This window comes from Anabrus simplex, chromosome 1 (genome assembly GCF_040414725.1).
Source record: "Anabrus simplex isolate iqAnaSimp1 chromosome 1, ASM4041472v1, whole genome shotgun sequence".
NCBI lineage: Eukaryota > Metazoa > Arthropoda > Insecta > Orthoptera > Tettigoniidae > Anabrus > Anabrus simplex.
In genome coordinates, this window is record NC_090265.1 from 370,411,767 (window position 1) to 370,434,698 (window position 22,932).

Sequence of the window (22,932 nt, forward strand, 5' to 3'; positions counted from 1 at the left end):
TTTGTATATGATGGGTGCTTGTGTTTGTATTTTGATTTAAAATATATGTTACTTGAAATATTAAACTGCAGCCTAATGAATAACAAGAACTAGAGTTCTTTTAAGGCGAGTTAAAACTTTTTGATGCTAATATATATTTTCGACAGATTCCATCAAATAACGTATTTCCTCCTCACATTACTTACCAGGGAATGCCATTGTTTGTTTACATGGATAGTGCTTCAGAGGATATTCATTTGTGTAATTCCATGGTCTACAAAACAACCCATATGGTCTAGAAAAATAGATTGAATCTCATAGTTGGTCATGATACTGTTGAAACATTCTCCGACTTGTAACAAGAGAGCAACATTAAAGATAAATTGATGATACATTTAGATTGTACTTGGCACTATGAGGGTTAAGAGCCTATGTGGTAGGTGAATTATATGAAATTTTTCTGTAATAATAATAATAATAATAATAATAATAATAATAATAATAATAATAATAATAATAATAATAATAATAATGATGCAATAGATCAAAGAGCAGTGGCCTTTAATGCATGATATATGATGATAAAACAAAGGATAAATTTGATACATACAGAGAAGTGCAGAAATAGATGACTAAAACCCTCTGACAAGGCAAAAGAAATTAAGGAAGGAAATATGAGGCATTGAGTCAGAATTGAAAAACAACAGTAGAAACTTTTATAAGACCTTCAAACAGCAATTGAAAGGTTATCAGGCACAAAGCTTAAACTTTTGGAGAAGGATGGGGGGGCAATAAAGAAAACTGTGAGATCCTACCAAGCTATTTTGAGGAACTGGTGAACCGAGATGAACCCTGGGATAAATGGCCAAAAATTCTTCCAGAATAAAGAAACTAAAATTCAGTCCAACCAAACAAAGATGAAATTTGGAAGATAGTCATGAAACTGAAGAACAACAAAGTTGTTGGGGATGATTCAATCATAGCGGAGGTACTGAAAAGCGGTGGAGAAATAACTATTTAGGCATTAGTCCATGAGCTAATAAAGATTTGGGTGACTGAAAAGGTCCTCGATGAGTGGAAAATGGCACTGATTCACTCATTACACAAGAAAGGTGAAAAAACAATGTCAACAATTATCGTGGCATCTCTATTTTACCTATAGTATACAGTATAAGGTACTCTCAAAAGCTCTTCAGACCAGACTAGTAGAGCAAATAGATCACCAGCTTTGTGAATACCAAGGTGGTTTTAGGAAAGGAAGATCATGCACTGAGCAGATATGGAGTTTGAAAAGTCATGGAAAATGACACCTCAAAAGATCTGGTAGTCGTCTTTGTCAATTTCCAGAAAGCATATGATTCAGTCGACTGCAAAATGTTAATTGACATCTTGAGTGAATTTGGAGTGGTTGACAAAAGAACAGAAATGATCAAGCAGACCCTAACTCTCACCCATTCTGTAGTAAAATTAATGGGCAAATTTTCCAAGGAGTTTGAAATTAAAAAAAGGGATAAGACGATGGACTATCATCGACTCTCTTCAATTGCGTGTTGGAGAAGGTTATCTGTGAATAGGGAATAGAACTTAACAAGAAAGTTTTACTGAACTAAGCATACATTGAATGTTCAAAGAACTGTATCAAGATCAACTGTCTAGCTTTTGCTGATGATTTAGTGATCCTTTCTAGAAACACAGTTGCAGTTGTAGGACAGATAAATGTTTTGAAACAATCAGCTGAAAAGGCTGGATTTTGTCAAGTACTTCATTTTTTCAAGGGAGATCCTAATATCCCCACAGCTCCCCAAAACTAAAGACAAGGTATGGTAAGCTTGAAAGAGTTAACAGCTTCAAATATCTCGGTGAGATTGTGCAGATGGGATCTAATGAAAGAGAAGCTAACAACAGTAGGTGAGATAGGATGGCCACAGCTTTTCGCAGAATACATGACCTGTACAAGAAAAAGGCAATTTCAGTGCAAGCTAAGCTCATGGTGATTAAACCTGAATGTCTCTCTGGAAATGAATGCCTGCAAGTTATTGGAAAGGCTGGTCTTAGAGAAGCTGAGAAGTTTGAGAGGAAGATCCTTCAAAATATTATGGGCCCAAAGATTGTGACTGGACAATACATGTTGCAAGGACAAGAAGAACTATATTGGAAAACCGAACAACTGATGGAATTCATCAAGAAGCAAGGACTCAAGTTCTATGGCCACCTGTTTAGAATGGATGACTAGCGGTTGACTAAGAAAATTTTTACCGTACTTGATAGTAGTGGTAACACATGTGATAAGTGGTTGAGGGAGATCAGGAAGGATCTGAAAAATTGGACTAAATCATGAAGACATTATTAACAGAACCTAGTACTGACACCAGATCAATAAGGGCTTTCGTGAAGAACAGCAGAGCAGCGGGTGGACAGTGGAAACGTGACAAGCTGCCAGAGAGAGAATGCAGTGATACTGGGCTGCAAAGAAGGCTTTTAAAAATGTATAAATGTTGCTTATTGTGGTCTCTAATGGTCTTAAACATCTTTAAAAAACTTTAAAAGTAGTAAGAACAACAGTGTCAATGTTACTTGTTTTACATTCCACACTCTTTTTTCAGTTTTTGCAGATGTTGAGTTGCCAAATTTTCTCCCACAGGAGTTCTTCTGCATGCTGCTAAATCTTCTGGCATGAGGCTGACATAGGAGCTCCCTCAAATATCACCAGGCTCGATTCTTCTCCCCCCCCCCCCAATTTAAGCCCTGCCGTCTTGAGCTACTCAGCACAGCTTTTTCACTTCTAACCTGGCTGATGCTCTGGTATGAGGTACATGTGTTTATTTCCATGTGGATATTTTTTTAAAGCTGCTATGTTTGCTATTTTTTGCAGGTAAGCCTGGAGCGGAAGGAAGCGCGGATAGAGTATAACAGTGCGATGACAACGCCACAGCAGTTACGTATTGCCATTGAGGACATGGGATTTGATGCAAGACTGCCTGATGCTGCTGTCATCATTAGCATCTCAGGGATGACATGCCAGTCATGTGTGAACAGCATAGAGAGCACAATTGGAGCGATACCTGGTGTTAAGAGCATAAAGGTACGCTGTCAAACATGATAAATTATGTAGTGTAGGTACCTTTGATATGTCTTTTGCTGATATTGATGCTGAGGAAAATGGAATAATCTTCTGGGTTATGGCAGTGAAATATAATTTAAGCAAGAGAAATTAATCTAAAACCAGTAATTCAGTATAAAAATCCAATAAATGGTTTCAAGTACATTGATTACCATGTCCTCTCCAAACTTCTGTTATACTTTTGCTGTTGTTTGTAGTTTCTGCCCTTGCTTTGAAATTGCCCATCTTATCTACACTTTTTGGCTGTTGATTCACAAAATGAGGCTAATATATATAATTGTACAGCTGTATTTTTTTCAATCTCACCCCTTTTTAAAACAAAATAACCTATCTCTGTTCTAGCCATGAATGCCTTTGGAGGAGTGGAAGGTAAAAGCTTCTACAACTTTGGCACAAAGTAGGGTAGAGTATTAGCCCCTAGGAATTAACCTCATACTTACTTTTGGTGTAGACTGAGTGAACCTCAGGGTTTCTACAGTTAAGTAGAAATCTTGTTTCAGAAATGTTCATCTTCTTGAGAGGGATTCGAAACCACATCCTTCCGGGCAAATCAAGCATGCCTTTACCATCTTGGCTATGCAGCCCGTTACTAATGCATTCAGTGGTAAGAAATTCCGTGTTCTTGTTATACCAATGACCCTAATATTTTTAACTACAAAATGTAGTCAATCTGAAGCTATTTTGAAATCATACCTTTACTAGAGTTACCAAACATCTATATTTGGTAGGATATGTCCATATTTTGCTTGTTGTCCAGCCGCCTGTATTTATTGTTAATAATTAGAGGAATGTGGAAAACAAAAGAAGTGCAAAGTAATACTTTTCAGATGACTTTATAAAGAATAAATTTAATATTTTAGATGAGGATGATCAGATGAAGAAGCAGAATACATTTAGCATGGAATCCTGGAACTTCCTTCTGTTGTTGTTTGTTGTTCTTCAGACCTCTAGAAACACATTGAAACTGAAAAACATTCAGAGTATTTCGAGGTTACTCATTTAGTTATACTGTTGCTGCTGTAATAAAGGGTACTATCATATGAGGGGCATTTGTTTAGTAACTACGTTTCCATATATTTCTGGTGCAGCATTGTGGTTATGATATTAAGCATGCACAATGGCTTCAGTCACCTGTTGACACTCCCCATGCAACATTGAAGACATTAGTGTGGTTATCTTGTAGTGAGTGTTTAAAATGCTTATGACAATAGATCAACTTGCTGACTGTGAGATGTGATTTGTTGACTCTTTTCTTGAATGCACGAAACATAAAATCAGCTGACATTCTTAGCCATGTGTGTGAGATGTTTGGTGAAAGTGCAATGATGAATGGATTGGTGAAGAAATGGATTTGAATGTTCAGTGACGGTTGTCAACATGTGCGTGAAGTCCCGCAGAGCAGCTGACCAACTGTTGTCACAGATGGATTTATTGTCTGTGGTTGAGGAGAAAGTTTGTTGGGACAGACAGTATAAAATTTCATCTCTCTCTGCTTTGAGGGGCTTTTATCATAGGCAGCAGCATCCTGTGATGAAGGCATCCAAAATTTGGTGCCCCGTTATGACAAATGCCTTGATAATGGTGGTGACTATGTGAAGTAGTAGTTTAAGGTATATTGAATCCAAGGAAAATAAAATGTTTTCAAAACGATGTTGTGTTTCTTTGAAAAATGTCTGTACCTAAGGAACATGTCTCTTAGGAATGTGTCTCGTGTATGGTTTTCTTTCTATTTCTTATTTCCCTTCTGTACGCTCTAATATTTTGCTGAAACATGCTCAAGCAGTGAAGATCTTTGGAGTAGGTATAGTACAACTGTGCACTGATATCATGATTAAACTGTATAGTTTAAAACATAAGGTGGTGAACATAAGAAAATGGCTGGTCTTGTGGCTCTCTCAAGATTTAGAGAAATGTAAAACTGCATAATCGTATTGCTTGGGTTTGGTAGCGGAATAACAAACCTTTTGAGAAAAATGGAGAAATTTGTACACCTGGTTTTATGTGTATATATTTTCCCATACGTATCTGGCCACACAGTGCTTTCTTCAACCAAGAATTTCCTTGACTGAGAGACTTTGAGTTTGCTTAGGGTTAATTCTTTAGTTCAGGACAGACACAGACCTGAACGTGAGATATCACCATCTTCGCTAACTTCTTTCTGTCCAGCCAGTGAATAAGAAACATTAAAATATTTTATTTTGTTTAATCTAGTATGGGTGGTCATTATATATGCAAGTTGTTGAGTTTTTAAAACTGGATCACCGTCCCCCCCAGGGGTAAAAAATGTGGAAGAGCTCAAGCTCAGGGTTATGAGTAAAGACCTCAACAGTTTACTTGAGTGAAGCGGAAGGGGGCATATTTCTACTCCATGTTTTGAGAATAAAATTGTATTTTAGAGACTAAGTCCATACATTAACTTTGAGAGAATCAGCATTTTAGTGAAAAGAAGATTGGTGTATAAATTAACAAATGTTTATGTGTTATATCTTTTGATAATAATTTCAATATTATATTTATCAACAGGAATAAAAATGAAAAAATGAAAACCTACAACCTGTTTTCCAGTCATTGACCGGGTCAGGGATGTAATGAATGAAACTTATATAGGCTGTTATTACAATGGGTTCACCACTCCCAAGGTGATTTATTAATGAGTGATAAATGCTATGAAATGATAACGGGGAGTGTTGCTGGAATGAAAGATGACAGGGAAAACCGGAGTACCCGGAGAAAAACCTGTCCCGCCTCCTCTTTGTCCAGCACAAATCTCACATGGAGTGACCGGGATTTGAACCACGGTATCCAGCGGTGAGAGGCCGACGTGCTGCCGTCTGAGCCACGGAGGCTCCAGGAATAAAAATATTTTAACTAAAATTGTAAATAGAATATTTTAATCCAGTGCTAATGGTTAACGGAAAAATTTGGATAACTTGGGGGATAACGCATGAAACTTAAGTTACACAATTCCAACATAATATCTGTATCAAGTTACACAGTGCATACAGTAGTTGAAAGTAAGCGACTGCATGCATGCTCCATTACTAACATTGTCCGGCTTCATGGTTAAATGATTAGCATGATGGCCTTTGGTCCAGGGGGTCCTGGGCTCAATTCCCAGATGGGACGGAGATTTTAACTTTCATTAGTTGATTCCGATGGCTCGAGGGCTGGGTGTGTGTGTGTCATCTTCACCATTAGAATTCATCATAGGAAGGACCCCATCCTCATAGACGTGCAGGTCGCCTGTACGGCGTCAACTCAAAAGACCTGTACAGGACCTCTTCGGAGATCACACGCCATTATTATTATTATTATTATTATTATTATTATTATTATTATTATTATTATTATTATTATTATTATTATTATTATTATTGACTTTGACAACCACTGTTACCTTAGTAACAAGTACTCCTGGATGATAATCAGCTGTTTTTCTAACCAAGGCACCAGTCACATGCCCCATTTTTCAAAAATAGCACTGTAACCTGCGTATCTCATTTTATAACTCAACATCAACACTATGCATGGACAAGTCAGTTAACTGCCAAACACTTAGAAGAGATGGATTGATGCCTATCCAGTGCAGGAAACTTGTTGAAATGGAAAGAAATCGTACAACATTGGATGCGGTTATAAATTGATTACTTGTGAAATGGTGAACAGCGTTGGCATTGTTGTATCTGTGAAATTTGACAGATCTGTCTCCAAAGTCCAGTGGTCTGATGACTGCTTGATAAAGGTTGCCTCTGTTGCAGATGGAAAAAAAAAAAAAAAAGTCCACTTCTTTAGCATATATGCCCCAAATCAAGTTTACCTCTTAACGACCAAAGATGGCTTTTGGGCAATGCTCGATGAGAAAACGTTCAGGATTTTCCTTGAAGACTAATTCGTAGTTGCTGGTGATCTCACCGGATATGTCGGCCATAGGAAGGAAAAAAAGTGTGGCTCTTGGCAGATGTAGGTATGGAGAAAATAATGACTGTCAATGGATCCTTGATTATGCAGAAACACATGAGTTGGTCATCACAAGTGTGTAGTTCAAGGAAAATCCTGAAATCGAGCAGTTAAAATTTAATTGTGTGCCATACTGCTACTTAGGCAACACTAATTGACTACATCATTATCAGGTGTTGAGACTTCAAAAGATATGTTAGACATAAAAATTTTACTATACAAAATGTTTGTGATGCAACACTGACCAATTGTCTGCAGGTTAATAACAAAGTCAGGACAATGACAGATCGACAAAGATGTGTGGCTTTGGAATGATGATGTCAAAGATGCAGTACACAAGAAGAAAAGGTTATAAGTTTTTTTTTGACAGAATACCAACTTGTTGGATTGCCTGCAAAACAACGTGTAGGTAGGTGAAGAAGAATGTAACAGTGACAAAGGTTGCTCAGTACATGTACTGTAACGTTTTGAGTAACTCGACACACATGAAAGAGAATGTGAAATTTACCAGCTTGTCAAATCAAGAAATAGCAATATGGAAGACATCCAAATTTTCTACACTATAAAAAGATAAAAACTGTCAATTTGCTGGCAGATTGGTAAAAAGCAAGAGAACATTGTCAGAGCTATTTTGAAAGCATTTCAATGAAGGAATTATTCTATCCACCAATCCTAAACACCAATACCATGGCAAGCAAATCATTGTCACTGAAGTCAAGACTTCTTGGAAGCAAATTAAGCCTAGAAAGACTACTGGCCGTAATCTTGTAACACAGCTGTGGTGCTCTGAGATTGAATGCAGCAAATGGCATAACCTTGCTATTTAGTGAGATTAATGAAAAAGGATGAACACTGACCGTCTGGTAACAGAACATCACTGCATCCATTTTCAGAAAGAATATACTACTTACTATTGCCTGGTTCAACTTCTAAGCCATACAGTGAGGATCATCATACCATTGTCCACAAACAGATTTGAGATTGTCAAAGTGACCAAGAATCAAGCTGTATTTATGTAAAGCTGCAACACAGTTGATGCAATCCACTAGTTGTTGAAAACACTGTGAGAAGAACATACTGCTCTATCTCATTTTTATGGATCTTGAGAAAGCATTTGATCATATACCACCTGACCGATTGAATTAGCACTTTGATACATTGGTGTTCCTTGTGAATTTGGTGCAGCTGCTTCATTCGGTGCCAAGATTCTACATCCAAGCCACTGCAGAGTCATCTAATAACTTGCACATTACAGTTTATATCCAGTGGGGCTTGGCTCTGTCACCACTTCTGCCCATCCTTGTGTTGAACACTGTTAAGACACATCTGCATCAGTACCTTGGATTGTACTGTCAACACCAAACCCATGAATGGAGTGATCACTTGGTGTAATATGGGTTGTGCGACTAAACAAAAAAAAAAAAAAACAACAAGAAAACAATCTAAGTTAATGGCGAGGACCTGCTAATAGTGACAAAATTTAAATATCTTTGATCCAGGATTGCTGACAATAAGCCAGTTTATTGATGAGGTGAATACTATATGCAGCTTGGATGAAGTGGTGAACAACAATGGGAATAGCTAATATTGAAGATGTATCACACTGTCTGTTCTGTTTTACTGAATGTTGGCCAACCTAGAAAAAGGAAGAGCTTTGATTAATCATAATAAAATGAAGATACTGGGATAGGGATGTGTCTCCAGCGTACAGTGTGTCCAAGAAGTCCCCATAACTCTATATTATTGATCACTACGTATACAGTATATATAACCTGAAAGTTCACCTATTGTGATATAGTGGAATATGTATATGTACAAACTATGTATTCAGTGGATGTGTATGTGAACCTTCATGCTGTACACAGAGATCTATGCATCTCTGTGTCTTCCTTAACATGTTATGGAGCACCTCTGGTTTGGAAGGACTTCCTCCACATTTTTTAAAATTCTTCATTTGATCTGTAATGATGTTGAGAGACATGGCACCTGATTATTCCCCACAGTACATTGTCTGGTGTGGTAAGGCCTTCATGGGGTGGGGGGTGGGGGGTGGGGCATTTCAATGGGGCTAAAGATGTTGCTGAACCGTGCCCAATCAAGTGGTCTGGAAGGTGTTCATAAAGGAAATCGCACACCTGAATAGCAATGTGGGCTGAAGCTCCATCCTGCTTTAATCACACACAATCCATGATTCCCTTCTCTTGCAGGTGAAGTATTAACATTTGCAACATGTGCAAATAAGAATGTCCATTCACTTACCACTCAGAAAAATATAATCCGAGCAGGTATCATGCCCTCATCCCTGCTCATATCATGACATAAGGTGGGTTCCTTTCCAACTACTCTTGCACATAATGAGGATTTCCCTTAGACTGGGAAACCACATTCCTGTAAATGCAATATATTGCACATTCATCAAAAAATACCTCACACTCTTGTGCGAGACACAACAAATGGAAATAGTGTTAACAAAGCCTGCCAGGCTGTAAGTCGCTGTTCCATGTCCTGGTCAGATAATTCATTCACATAAATTGGTCTACATCTGCAAATCCTTTTTCATGTGATCATGCATTGTTGAATGTGGTATGTTAAGTTCAGCTGTTCATTTGCAAATTGATTTGGTTGGGAACTGCTCAATTGACTAAGTGATGTGGCACGTTTCCTCTCACATCTTCTTTATGTCCACTATACATGTGTTGTTTACCTGCCTGAAATGAATGCATATTTCTCCCAATGAAACAGTGTTGCTTTATGCAGTGGGTCCTTACCAAAACGGTCTTTAAACACACTCGTTATCTGTGTTATTGTTTGCCCTGTGTGTAGTCGTTCGTGCATCCACACATACCACTAACCATTCCGCAACATTGCAAATATGTCTGCTCAACCATGGCTTCACAACTGAAATTCTGATGGTGCTTGGTGACTTTCGAAGCAGGGATACCAATATTACAACAGAAATAACACTGACAGTGCCCTCTGTGGTTTCCCTCGCTGTCTACAATCTACAGTCTAAACCAAAAACACTATATTATACCAGGAGGTGCAGAAACTTCTTGGATAACCTGTAGACGTAAGATGAATTGGCATTGAGCTGATCCAGGGGGGGAAAGAAATGTGAATATTTACAGTGATGGTTTGGACATGTGCTGTGAGTAGAAACAGATACGATTGTAAAGCTGGGTTACACTCCGGAAGTTGCTGGACAGACACCCAAGGGATGACCTGAATAGTGATAGGCTGATATGCTACCCAGTGGCAACCAAATAAAATGGAGGTGTTGGAGCCACATAGTGACCCTGCCTCTCAACAGGACAACTGATGATGGACATGGTGATTGCAATATCCATTTGATTATATAGAAAACCTTTTACCCATAAGCTTTTGCTTATACAGCTTGATTTACAGCATTTACAAATATTTAATTGCCTGTATTCTTTAGGTGCCTTAGTAGTTGGCTTGATGGTTTTAACTAGATTGTATGCCTTCTCTAGATTTATCAAACCAAATAATTTCTATCAAATCTTTCTATAGCACTCATCAGCTACATATAATAAAAATTCATCCTAACAGCTGCTTTGATGCAGAAGGCCACAATGTTATTAACCCAAATTATCCATTACAATAGCTCAAACTTTCTTCTTTCCTCAAAGGATTTAATAATTGCACGAATGAAAGAAATACTTCAGTGTATTGAAGAAAAAAAACCAAGACTTTTGTTCATGCTTTTGTCAAATTGTTGTGTGTAGAGGTCATGCAGACCAAGTATGTGTGTGAGTCAGTTTAGTTTGTTTCCTCATTCTTTCCAGTTTCATGCTCTCTTTTGGTTGTGGAACACAACTAATTGATACATGTTCCTATATTATTAATTCTCTGTGTTTATCACTAGTCAGAACTCGACAGAAAATATGACTGTGCTTTGTGGTAGTGATCAGGTATTCCACCTTGATTTGTATTTCGTGTAGTGACATAGCTTACAAATTAACATCACCTGATAGTGATTTTTGCAAACATTTATTACTCTTCTATTAGTTCAAGTTATCTGCAACTCTTTTTTGAAACCATATCATGGTTAATAATTTAGTTAAAAAAGCATTACCATCCAAGGTCATCAGTCCCAGTGTAGGGACAAGAATATTCTAATCTTTTGAAGAATGAAGTTAATGGGTAGAATACGGCATAGTCAGTGGAAAACAGGAATAGATAACATCACAGATCGTGTGAACCTAATGCTACTAGTATTCGTAAAGAATGAGTTGTCAAGCAGCGGTCAGATAACAAAGATGAAAGAGCGATACCTGATGTGATTATATAGAAGCAGTGTTGGACTCAGCAGGGCATAATCATTGCACATGCCACACCAGGCCAAACATTTCTATTGTGTGATGTTCATTTTCATTTTGTCATTTGTATGTTCAAATTCTTCCCATACATTAAACCAGATTATTTGTGTCGGTGGGATTTAGTCCTATATTTAAACAAATATAATAACTGTAATGACACACATTTAATGTTACTTTATTTCCTAGTGGTTGAATGAGATACCAGGTTGCTAGAGTTTCCCTGAATCTGCCAGATAATTAACATACCAAGATGCATTTAAACCCATATAATGCCAACCAACTCAGATGGAATTTGGTCCTGCAACCTCAGCCTTAGGAGGAGAGAACCTAACTATGTTTTGTATTCTTTTACTTAATTTGAAATTATACTTCTTCTGTAATAAGAATTGGAATAATTAACTGTATAATATGGAAATTGTATCTATTATATACGAGATCTTAAAATTTGTCGTTCATGGTAGGATAGTGATGGTGATACTAGCTTCATACTGAGGTGCACATGTTTCGAGGTGTTAAAGATGAAAGGTCATTGGTTATAGTGTTTTGATTTCATGTAGCTTACAGTGATGAAAAAGAAATTTATGTAAAATTGTATTTTTTAAAAATCATAGTATAAATATCTGGATAATTCAAAGAAAGGTTTGATATGTTATTCCAAACATCACATTTAAGATGGTTCTTCTGTTTTCTCAAACTGTATTGGTGTAGATACTTGCTTGTTGACCAGAAGAATGATTTCTTGTTCCCTGGCCTGATAGTTACCAACGCCATGGTGTAAGGCATGTTTTGATCTTACCTGGAAGATCTGGTTTCCAATTCTTCCAGGGATTTTAATCCTGGACTGAGAGCTGGAAGAAGTTTTGCTGAGCCTCATAAGACCAACTGAGGAACTGTTCATACTGGTGCCCCCTGTGGGTGGGGCACGCAGACAAAGAATACACCCATGGTATCCCCTGCCCATCGTAAGAGGCAACTAAAAGGGGCCCAAGGGGCCCTCAACTTGGGAGCGTGGGTTGGCGACCACAGAGTCCCTAGCTAAGTTCTGGCATTGGTTCCACTTACTTGTGCCAGGCTTCTCACTTTCATCTATCCTGTCTGACCTCCCTTGGTCAACTCTTGTTCTTTTCTAACCCTGATTATATTAGAGCATTCAAAGCCTAGGGAGTCGTTCATTTTCATGCCCTTCGTGGTCTTCGTCCGTTACTTCATTTTTCGAAGTGACAGATCCCTTCTTTTTCTTTTTTCTCTCTCTCTACCCCCTGTGGGTGGGGGCGCAAATGAAGAATACACCCATGGTATCCCCTGTCTGTCGTAAGAAGCAACTGAAAGAGGCAACCAAGGGATGATTGTATTAGAACCATGAAACTACAGTACTTGTGATTAGTACCATCACACGGTGAACACCCTGGGTCGCCTTTACTTACGAGTAGTACCACTCTGTTAGGTACACAATAGGTTTGTAATTAGTAGCAACAGAAGGTGAATCAGTATGGGTTTTACAGTACCCATGGTTAGTACCATTGTGAGAAACGCCACAGGTCTGGGCTTGCCTGTGATTAGTACCCCTATATGAGCAACACCGTGGGTCTGCGTTCCCTGTGATTAGTACCCACTATGAGAGGAACACCATGGGAATACCGGCGTCCGTGATTGGTAAACCTAAGTGAGGAACACCATGGGTTTGCGTTGTCTATGAGTGGAGCCATTGTGTGAGAAACACCATAGGTCTGTGTTACCTGTGCGACGTACAATACTTGCGAGTAGTACCATAATGTGTGGAACACCATGAGTCTACGCTACTTTTGATTAGTACTGCAACATGACAAATACCATGGTTCTACTTTACTAGTGATAAGTACCATTATGAGAGGCCGTTGACCTGGATTTTGGACCCCTTTAGACAACAAGCATCCTTGATTCAGGATTGTGCTTTAGAAGCACTTCCTTGGTCAGTAATACTATTGTTTATGATTGTTTCTGGGTCGGATCCACTGATTGTTTTAAATTCATATCCATCTGTTCATTCTTCATCATCACGTTTTTTTATTCTGGTCAATGGATGATTTTGAACTTTTAGATTGCCATTATATTTCTTCTCATTTCATATCATTAGGGGCCATTGACCTAGATATTAGGCCCCTTTAAACAACAAGAATCATCATCATCATCATAATCATCATCATCATCATCATCATCATCATATACTGGTGCAGGCTTTCACGGCTGGTTTCAGCTGACAAACGGTTTTCTGGAATATTATGCCACATTGATATTTTAAAAGTGTCTACATTTCAGCTACTTTTCGGTAGCCTGTGTCAATTTTACTTTATAATGATTTACATCACTTGTAATAAACCTTTGTCAAGACGAAATGACACAGGTAGGGGAGTGCTCATATTTTTATAGCATCTGACTGCTAGGTGGTAGCACCACCATCAACTTTCCTCTCTCTGGGATTGTTCTTACCAAGACCTGCACGGTTCGTCCCAGTGCGTTCAATCTTTTGTTGTCTGACAGTGAGTAAGGATCATCTTAGGTTGCTAATCTGAAGCCCCTTGTCTTTCCTGTTGAAACAGTTGTCATGCTTAACTTCATCTGCACAGTTTCTTGGTAAGAGTGATACTGATGGGTGGTAACCAGGACTGTGATTTCCTCAATTTCACTTCATGATCGAAGTGATCACGGTAGCAACTGTAATTTAACTACAGCACTGATCACACTCATCTTTTTTGAACCAATATATGATGAACAACTACCACACTGCAGCTGAGAGAGCTAGCAGCTTGGAACTCAGAGATTTACCAAGCATGTGAAAACATGCCATACCCAATTGAGCTGCTTAATTGCAGAAACAGCTGCATGAGGAATCCCAAGTTTCTCTCCAAATTTTAACTTTGCATTATTATTTCACAACATCCTGGCTCCTCCCCCTTTCTACACTCAAACTCCAGCTTTACTTTCTTATGTATTTGAAAGTTACTTTTTTATTAGCCAATAAAATAGGGAATTGGTGATAAATTATGCATAGGAGAGAAATGAAAATGAAAAAAATGAAAACCTACAACCTGTTTTCCAGTCATGGACCGGGTCAGGGATGTAATGAATGAACCATTTATAGGCTGTTGTTACAATGGGGTCACCACTCCCAAGGTGATTTATTAATGAGTGATAAATGCTATGAAATTATAATGGAGAGTGTTGCTGGAATGAAATATGACAGGGAAAACCGGAGTACCCGGAGAAAAACCTGTCCCGCCTCCGCTTTGTCCAGCACAAATCTCACATGGAGTCACCGGGATTTGAACCACGGTATCCAGCGGTGAGAGGCCGACGCGCTGCCGTCTGAGCCTTGGAGGCTCCCCAGGAGAGAAATATGCACTCTAAAAATCACAATTATGGGTAAAATGTGATATAATTGAAAATTATAAAATTAAAAATTTTTTGCTTACCTGTAGAAGTGCAGAAAATAATATACCTTTTGTTTAGGAATTTGGGCTCTAATCATCATTTTCTTATCATTGCATAGTTGATGAGAAGTCTGCTCTTCAACTTTGAGATGATATTGCTGCAACTGTAAATGGAAGTTATGCTAGTTTGGGGTATACTGTAATGGCTTTGTAGAACAACAACATTACACCACTGAAAGGAATTTTTGTTGTGTTATGTCACTCGGTTATGGTATTTGAGGAAAATAAATGTATCATTCAGTATTGTCACATTAAAAGTGTTTTATGGTTTGTTTATTTATTTATTTATTTATTTATTTATTTATTTATTTATTTATTTATTTATTTATTTATTTATTTATTTTAAAAGATTGAAGTATTACTGGCATATTGATGGGATTTTCAAAGTGCAGAGACAGCTAACAATTAAGTCTTGTTGTTATCGTCGTTCACTATTTCAGGTTATGAATCTCAGTTTTTGGTCTGCAGTGAATGTATGGTATATTATACATAAAAAATTATGTTAAAGATCCACCTTTTCACTAAACAAATAATCCTTTTGATTATTTTATTTCTATATTCTCGTGAATGTTGCGGGACATGTTTCGTCCTATGTGGACATCATCAGCTGCATCCTCTCTGTACAGATTAAAATTATCACAAAGAATATGTCCTAAAAACACTACACAATTAACAAACATAATATGTTGTTATTATTGTTGTTGTTTGAGTCATCAGTCCATAGACTGGTTTGATGCAGCTCTCCATGCCACCCTATCCTGTGCTAACCTTTTCATTTCTACGTAACTATTGCATCCTACATCTGCTCTAATCTGTTTGTCATATTCATACCTTGGTCTACCCCTACCGTTCTTGCCACCTACACTTCCTTCAAAAACCAACTGAACAAGTCCTGGGTGTCTTAAGATGTGTCCTATCATTCTATCTCTTCTTCTCGTCAAATTTAGCCAAATCGATCTCCTCTCACCAATTCGATTCAGTATCTCTTCATTCGTGATTCGATCTATCCATCTCACCTTCAGCATTCTTCTATAACACCACATTTCAAAAGCTTCTATTCTCTTTCTTTCTGAGCTAGTTATCGTCCATGTTTCACTTCCATACAATGCCACGCTCCACACAAAAGTCTTCAAAAACATCTTTCTAATTCCGATATCAATGTTTGAAGTGAGCAAATTTCTTTTCTTAAGAAAGCTCTTCCTTGCTTGTGCTAGTCTGCATTTTATGTCCTCCTTACTTCTGCCATCGTTGGTTATTTTACTACCCAAGTAACAATATTCATCTACTTCCTTTAAGACTTCATTTCCCAATCTAATATTTCCTATATCACCTGCCTTCGTTCGACTGCACTCCATTACTTTTGTTTTGGACTTATTTATTTTCATCTTGTACTCCTTACCTAAGACTTCATCCATACCATTCAGCAACTTCTCGAGATCTTCTGCAGTCTCAGATAAAATAACAATATCATCGGCAAATCTCAAGGTTTTGATTTCCTCTCCTTGGACTGTGATTCCCTTTCCAAATTTCTCTTTGATTTCCTTTACTGCCTGTTCTATGTAAACATTGAAAAGGAGAGGGGACAAACTGCAGCCTTGCCTTACTCCTTTCTGGATTGCTGCTTCTTTTTCAAAGCCCTCGATTCTTATCACTGCAGACTGATTTTTATACAGGTTGTAGATAATTCTTCGTTCTCGGTATCTGATCCCTATCATCTTCAGAATCATAAATAGCCTGGTCCAATCAACATTATCGAATGCCTTTTCTAGATCTACGAATGCCATGTACGTGGGCTTGTCCTTCTTGATTCGATCCTCTAAGATCAGACGTAAAGTCAGGATTGCTTCACGTGTTCCTACATTTCTTCTGAAGCCAAATTGATCTTCCCCCAACTCAGCTTCAACTTGTTTTTCCATTCTTCTGTAAATAATACGTGTTAAAATTTTGCAGGCATGAGATACTAAACTAATGGTGCGGTAGTTTTCACACCTGTCAGCACCGGCTTTCTTGGGAATAGGTATAACAACATTCTGCCGAAAATCGGATGGGACTTCTCCTGTCTCATACATCTTGCACACTAAATGAAATAACCTTACCATGCTGGTTTCTCCTAAGACAGTCAGTAATTCAGAGGGAATATCATCAATTCCAGGTGCCTTGTTCCTATTTAGGTCACTCACAGCTCTGTCAAACTCTGACCTCAAAATTGGGTCTCCCATTTCATCAGCATCAACAGCCTCTTCATGTTCCAGAACGAAATTATCTACATCGTTACCTTGATACAACTGTTGGATATGCTCCTGCCATCTTTCTGCTTTGTCTTCTTTCTCTAGAAGTGGCTTTCCATCTGAGCTCTTAATATTCATGCACCTAGATTTCCTTTCTCCAAAGGTTTCCTTGATTTTCCTGTATGCAGCATCTACCTTTCCCAGGACCATACAGCCTTCGACATCCTTGCACTTCTCCTTCAGCCATTCTTCCTTAGCTACCTTGCACTTTCTATCCACTTGATTCTTTAATCGGCTGTATTCTTTTCTGCCCTCTTCATTTCTAGCATTCTTGTATTTTCGTCGTTCATCAATCAGGTCTAGTATCTCCTGAGTTATCCACTGATTCTTAGTTGATCTTTTCTTCCTTCCTAACATTTCTTCAGCAGCCCTACTGACTTCATTTTTCATGACTCTCCACTCTTCCTCTACTGTGTTTCTTTCGGCCTTTTCATTTAGTCCTTGTGCAACATGTTCCTTGAAACGATCCATCACACTCTTTTCTTTCAACTTGTCTAGATCCCATCTTTTTGCATTCTTTCCTTTCTTCAATTTCTTCAGCTTCAGATGGCATTTCATGACCAACAAGTTGTGGTCAGAGTCCACGTCTGCTCCTGGGAAAGTTTTGCAATCCAACACCTGGTTTCTGAATCTCTGCCTAATCATAATGAAGTCTATTTGATACCTTCCAGTGTCTCCAGGTCTCGTCCACGTATACAGCCGTCGTTTGTGGTGTTTGAACCAAGTATTGGCGAGGACTAAATTATGGTCAGTGCAGAATTCAACCAGCCGACTTCCTCTTTATTATATTATTATTATTATTATTATTATTATTATTATTATTATTATTATTATTATTATTATTATTATTATATTGTAATTAAAACATGTTATCCTTGTCAAGGTAAATGGATAAAAGCATAATGAGTCTTGTAATATGATATTTTTCTTCAGGTGTGTAGCACCTCTTGTTTTTTGAATAACACATTGATAATAAAATTGCACTTATACATGTTGCTATGTATTCTTCATACTAGTCTTCTTTTTAAACAACTTAAATTTAGAATTTATGTAAAAACTATTAAAAATGTGGGAATATATCAACGGTCTACTTGCTGTGAAGCGAAGGGGATGTTGTTGTTCTGTAAATTCACTACAGTATACCCCAAATTAGCACAAGTTCCATTTTATAGTTGCAGCAATATCATCTCAAAGTTGAAGAGGTGCTACACACCTGAAGAAAAATATTAAATCACAAGACTCATTATGCTTTTATCCATTTACCTTGACAAGGATAACTTGTTTTAATTATGTGTTTGTTAATTGTGTAGTGTTTTTCAGGACCTATTCTTTGTGTTAATTTTAATCTATACAAAGGAATGCGACTAATGATGTCCACATGGGACGAAACACGCCCCATGATATTCACGAGAATATAAAAATAAAATAACCAAAGGATTATTTGTTGTGGTGAAAACGTGGATCTATGACATCATTTTTTATTTATAATACACTATATCAGGGGTGACTGCTGGGACTTGACTCCAGCAACTATGTGTACTCACCATCATTTTGATGCGTAGAACTCCTCTTGTTGATATGTTAATTTGTGATTTCTCGTTCTTTCAACATGTAATTTTCTTGGAAAAATTCATATGTTGAATTTCTTTCACAACGCTAGCAGTTGTACTCATCATTAACAAGCTAGCTTTAATATAATTGCTGAAGTAATACCATCCTGTGGAAGCGGGTGGTTCCAGAAGAGACAGGACTCCTCTCAACTAACAGCGGTCAGTGTAATGTTATTGTTGATCAGTTTCAGTCAGTCAGTGACTGCATGTGACTTTCATCACTGGGGGTTCAAAATAAGAAAAAATTGCTCCTCCCCTCCAACCTCTCTTCTCCCCCTCTCCCCCACCACCTGTTCCGTCGTGGGCCGTAAACTCTTAAAATAAGATGACAGAAGTTTTAGAAATATGATCAAATATGAGAGAAGCAGACAATACGGTAGGCCTACATGCCAAAATTTACCACATGCAAAATAAATGTTTCACAATCAACTTTTCCTATGCAGACAGCTTATACAAAAAAATCCATCCTGTGCTCCTTGCAGGACGCAAACTTATCTACAACTGCTTCATTGAAGTCCACAGAGTCTCAAACAAAGTCCCTTTCAATTTGACAACATAGCAAGAGCATTAAGTCTATCCTCGGTCATTGTGCTGCGCAAGAAAGTCTTTATTCTCTTCAGGGTTGAGAAGCACCTTTCTGCTTCCGATGTCATCATGGGAATAGTAATAACTATATTTAAAAGTTTCCATTGGTATTACCTTGCTGCTATTCTTTGCCTCAATGAATTTTAAGTTAAGAATTATTCTAAAGAAGTCAAATGAATAGATGTTTAGTAAGTATTGATATATTTGGGACAAGATATCAATTGGAATTTGGCAGTTTAATGTGACTTTGGTAGTAATGATGCTTTTCAACACTAGCACTAGTTACGTGCACTATTCGCTGCTACGTAGTTAAATTCCCATAAGGGCAACAGATAGCAGGTACATACCCCAACAACATGACTTGCAAGAGACTTGAGAGAGTGGCATATTGCGCATGCGTAAAGCACAGATACCCGTTTCTGCGATATCCTGGTCTTGCCGTAGTTCTGGCTGACGTCCCCCCGCACCTCGCCATTCCCTTCGCATATGAACAGATGGAGAGATTGCTTTGCAAGGGGGTTCATTCCAGATGAGTATCCAGCCACAGACAGCTCACATGAATTGAAAGATGGCATGAAAGCCAGTATGAGTATATTACGGATAGAGGGACTTAACAAAAACTTCGAGATTGACAAGGGAGTTATGAAAATTATGTAGTTGAGTACGATTTGATATAAACTGGAGGTTCATTGCTCCATTGCACTATACCAGAAACTGCCACAGCAATCAATCACCACTAATCTGCATTTAGGGATGTCACCCAGGTGGCAGATTTCCTATCAATTACCTAGTCTTTTCGTAAATGATTTCAAAGAAGTTTGAAATTTATCAAACATCTCCCTTAGCATATTATTCCAATTCCTTAAATCCTCTTCCTACAAGGAGAAATTTGCCCCAATTTGTTCTCTTCAGTTCCAACTTTATCTTTCCTACTTTTGAAAACTTATTCGTCTACTATCATCGTTTCATGCCATCTCTTCACTGACAGCTTGGAACATACTGCTTAGATTCACAATTAAGTATTTATTTATTTTCCACCTAGTCGATACAATGATTGCTTAATTTAATGGTTAAAAGTAGTACATGTTTCATATATTATCAACATCTTCAGTCACATAATACTGTTTAGATGAAAAATATATAAATTGACAAAGTAATGCTTTAGAGGAAGTGTCCTTAAAATTAACATAAGATTGACAACATTAAAACAAACAAATAACTCAAGAGAAAATATATAAATTATAGAAATATATAAATTGTAGAAATAATTTATATATTTTCTCTTGAGTTATTTGTTTGTTTTAATGTTGTCAATCTTATGTTAATTTTAAGGACACTTCCTCTAAAGCATTACTTTGTCAATTTATATATTTTTCATCTAAACAGTGTTATGTGGCTGAAGATGTTGATAATATACAAAACATGTACTACTTTTAACCATTAAATTGCCTTAAGCAATCATTGTATCGACTAGGTGGAAAATAAATAAATACTTAATTGTGAATCTATTGAAGTGCGATACAGACCATGAAGCTGATTTTATGTAAACATGCTGCTTATTCGAGCACTTCTCTCCCAAATCATCTTAGCCTAAAGTTTGCAACATTTTCATAACACTATTCTTTTGTCAGGAATCACCCAGAACAAATTGTGCTTTTTCCTTTGGATCATTTTCATTTCTAGAATCAAGTAATTCTGGTGAGGGTCCAATGCACTGGAACCATAGACTTGTTGGTATCTTATCAGTTACTTATATGCCCTTACCCATACATCACTACTACAAGCCCCTAAATACCCCCATAACCACACGAGGAGACCTGTGTTACAACCTTGTTAATGTGATTACCCCAGTGAAAATTGTTCCTTATATTAACATTGAGGTAGTTGCGGTGATCCCCATGACGTACTACACTCCAACACAGTAATGAAAACTGAGAGATCTTTTCCTTTTGGTGAAACTTATAACCTGACTTTTTACCCCGTTTACCATCCTATCATTGTGTGCTGTCTATCTCCCGTATGTGTGGAGGACTTTTCGAAGACAGTCACAATCCTGTAACATTTATTACTCTATGTACAGTATGACATCATCTGCAAAATTCCTTATCTTCATCATTGGAGGTATTTTAGATTTAGGAGGTCAAATGAACTGTATCGCTAGTGACCTTTTAAAGGCTTTTGGTAGGGTAGATCATGAAAGACTACTCATGAAAATGAGGGTGATTGGACTAGATGAAAGGGTGATTGAATAGGTGATTAAACTTCTAGAAAATAGAACTCAGAGAATTGGATTTGGGGAAGCCTTATCTGATCTTGTAATGATTAAGAGGGGGGCAGGGGGGGAGTCTGCAGGCAATATTACTGGTCCTTAATGTCTTTTTATATATATGATATGAGTAAAGAACCTCCTGAATCTAAAATTTCTGCTATATGTTGGTGAAATCCTACAGGTTGTGCCTCACTGGAATAACCTTTCCTAAAACTGAACTGCTTCTATCAAACCAGTTAGTCATTTCACAAACATGTCTAATGTAGAAAGTGCCTTCCCAGAGCTTACATGCAATACATGTCAAACTGATTCCCAACTCTACCAGATATTTTAATCCTGGACTGAGAGCTGGAATAGGTTTTACTGAGCTTCATGAGACCAGCTGAGGAAATGTTTGTGCTGGCAGAGGGTTTCACAGCCTGTTTCAGATGACAAAATTGTATGGTCTTCTAGGATACTAGGGCATGTAGACATTCTAGAAGTGTCAACATTTCAGCTACAAACTTGGATGATGAGATGGATGAGATGGTAGTTGGAGCAAATGGTGATGGGTGCAGTGAAACTGTCTGCCAGAAAGATGGGATCTTTCACTTTGTTTGTCACCCTTTCCTTTGTACACTGGGGCTACTATAGCATCTTTCTATTCACTTTATATGGTATCGCTTCCTCATGAAAACAATAATCAAATAAGTACTATATCTAAACCTATTGGCTTTAGTATGTTCTCAGAAATATTTATTATCATATGTGTAATCTCCAGAATTTTGAATATCCTTCTATTTGTGTGTGCTTTTAAAATAAATAATTTATTGAATTTATAAATTTTGATTACTAAAGTATCATTGAAATGTTTACAGGTTTCCTTAGTAGGAGGAGCTGGTCATATACATTATGACCCTTTGACCACTAGTCCAGAGAAATTGTGTGTTGCTATTGAGGATATGGGTTTCACAGCAAATCTTCTAGTGGACAATGTAGCTGAATGTTCTATTAGAGTGGAGGGTATGACTTGCCAGTCGTGTGTTCGTAATATTGAAGGAACTGTGTCTGGCAAACCTGGAGTGCATTCTATAAAAGTTAGTCTGGAAAACAAGGAAGCAATTGTAGTGTACGATACGGACAAGTTATCTCCTACCAAAGTTGCAGAACTCATTGATGATATGGGCTTCACTGCAAGTGTGATGAAGGGTGCCACATCAGATTCATCTCCTGCAAGTAAAGTTGCTACGAAAGCAAATGGAGGTGAGAAATTATCCAAATAATTAGCATCTAATCTAGGTATAAATGTAGGCTATTCTAATTCAAACTTCTAAGCT

General features: G+C 37.6%; 1 protein-coding gene across 8 annotated transcripts in view; it reads left to right on the top strand.

Moving 5' to 3' along the window:
* The window catches only part of ATP7 (copper-transporting ATPase 1), a 570,660-nt gene that overhangs the window by 343,880 nt on the left and 203,848 nt on the right, over positions 1–22,932 (top strand). For all 8 annotated transcript variants that reach the window (XM_067134917.2, XM_067134919.2, XM_067134923.2 and 5 more), the window contains 2 exons: positions 2,852–3,061; positions 22,474–22,858. In XM_067134917.2, coding sequence (XP_066991018.2) covers positions 2,852–3,061; positions 22,474–22,858 — 595 coding nt within the window. The remainder of the gene's footprint in view (positions 1–2,851; positions 3,062–22,473; positions 22,859–22,932) is intronic.